The 1,988-nt window shown below is 67.1% G+C and overlaps 1 protein-coding gene across 1 annotated transcript in view; it reads right to left on the bottom strand.

Moving 5' to 3' along the window:
* The window catches only part of SARDH (sarcosine dehydrogenase), a 63,370-nt gene that overhangs the window by 60,010 nt on the left and 1,372 nt on the right, over nucleotides 1-1,988 (bottom strand). The window contains exons 2-4 of the mRNA XM_010832766.1: nucleotides 1,353-1,449; nucleotides 735-821; nucleotides 1-173 (exon numbers count right to left, since the gene is read on the bottom strand). Coding sequence (XP_010831068.1) covers nucleotides 1-145 — 145 coding nt within the window. The 5' untranslated portion in view covers nucleotides 146-173; nucleotides 735-821; nucleotides 1,353-1,449. The remainder of the gene's footprint in view (nucleotides 174-734; nucleotides 822-1,352; nucleotides 1,450-1,988) is intronic.

Raw genomic sequence — 1,988 nt, 5'->3', positions numbered from 1 at the left:
CTTTCAGGGTCCGCTGGTACGGCACACTCTTCTCAGAGGTGGGGCCAGGCCCGCTCACCAGGGGTCTCAGCCCCCAGCCCCGGGCAGGGCTCTGGCGAGGACGGGTGGCCGCGATGCCACGCAGGGCTCGGCTCAGCGAGGCCATGGGGAGTCAGCTTCAGCACCACGGGGAGCTGGGGAGAGAGCCGGGGCTGTCTGGGTGCGGAGGGGACCAGTGGGCCCTGGGCCCCCCAGGCCGCGACCCTCCAGCTTCCCTCCTGCCGCCCACGGCACACGTGTGCCCTGCATTCATCCAGCCAGGTGTACGGGGGTCTGTATGCTTCAGGCTCCGGCTGGGCCCAGGGAAGACCACGGTGGGGGAGAAGGGGGCAGTGTTCATGCTGAGACAGGACCACGGTGGGGTGGCAGGGGTCACAAGGCCGGGACCCCAACCCTCCAGCCTACATTCAGCTTGCCCTCCAGGGGAACTCCCGTCTCAACCCCACACAGAAGTTATTTCTGCCACGTTGGCCCCCACAGCCCTTTGGGACCCAAGGCAGAAGGTGAGGAAGGCAGTGAGGCCCGGCCTCCGGCTGCCTTGGGCCGTCTTGAATCTGGAGGGTGGGTGGCTCTTCTGTGACCTCGCAGTAGCCTGCAGGGCTTACCTTGCCTCCCTTCTCCTCCAGGAAGCCCTCCCAGCCCTCCCCAGCCAGAAGACCCTCACAGTTATAAGAAGACAGTGACAGGGAGCCCACCTTCTAAGGAGAGGAGGTGCAGGCGAAGTCTCCTTGGGGGAGGGTCCCGGGGGGGGACAGGACGGCTCTGAGGGGCCCTGGGCCCACCTGTGGGTCAGCAGGAGAGTAAGAGGGGTGTGGCTGAGACTGCGTTAATAACCGTGACGGCGTCAATCAGCCGATCATTAACGAAGTCCACTTGTGTTTTCAAGCGTGCATTACACGGCAAGCTGGGAACACACGTTCTCTCTGCTCTAAAATCAAGATGACTGTTGTCCCCGTTTCACTGGGTCGAGGGGAACTGAGGCCCAAGGAAGCTGGCCAAGGTGACCAAGGTCACAGGGCCACCGTGTGACCGCGCCTGCTGGCTGTCCTGCCCCCTCCTGAGCTCTCGGGGCTGGTTTGAGGGGGCAGAGGCTGGGGGTGCCCACTGCCGCCTCCTCTCCTTCCCCCTCCACCCCGGTGGGCACCGGGGCTCCCCAGTGGTCAGGGCTGTCCTGCCCCCGCCACAGTGACCCCCGCCCTTCTGGGGCTGAGGGCAGAAGGAGAAGCAGGGAGGGGTGATGGCTGGGGCTCCGGGGTTTGGAGAGGTTGGAGAGCAGGGCAGGGCACCCCGGTCCCTCTGCCAGCTCTGCCTACCTGCTCCCAGGCACAGAGAGGGACTCCTGGCACGTGTCGGGACGTCCCTGTGGCCTTGGGATTACCTTACTCTGCCGGGAGCCTCCAGCAGTGGTTCCTGCTGGTGGAGACTCAGCATCACATGGGTGCCCAGGACACCTTCCCAGGGCCAGGCACCCACCACCCGCCTCCCACCAACACAGGCCACGCGGCACTGCCCAGCACACACCTGCCTGGCCCCCGGCCTGGCCTCCCTCCCTCCTGCTGCACCATGGCCAAGGCTTCTGGCCCGGGAAACTGCCAAGTGCCCCTTCCCTGCCCACAGCCAGCCCCGCTCTCCCACCTGGGCAGTCCTGGCCCCCGCCCCCAGGGATGGCCCAGGGCCCTCCAGCCAGGGCAGCCGCTTCACCATTGACCCGCTCTCCTGCCCCCTCCAGCTCTCTCCCAGTTGAGCCCAGCCATCGCTGCCAGGGTTGGGGGTCAGGCAGAGGGGGTGGAGCCCCAGGGACACCCTCCTCAAAGGCAGTAGGAGGCGGGTGGTGAGGGAGGCACCAGACCCAGCTTCTGCCAGGAGAAGGCGGGCTGGGAGGGCGCCCAGGCCCCCACCCCCCACAGAGTCCCGTGGCTGTGCCCGCCCAGCCCGAGGGTCCCTGCAGC

This window comes from Bison bison, unplaced genomic scaffold (genome assembly GCF_000754665.1).
Source record: "Bison bison bison isolate TAMUID 2011002044 unplaced genomic scaffold, Bison_UMD1.0 scf7180017862242, whole genome shotgun sequence".
Classification (NCBI taxonomy): domain Eukaryota; kingdom Metazoa; phylum Chordata; class Mammalia; order Artiodactyla; family Bovidae; genus Bison; species Bison bison.
The sequence above is the reverse complement of the archived record's forward strand: the minus strand, read 5'-3'. Positions and strand labels throughout refer to the sequence as shown.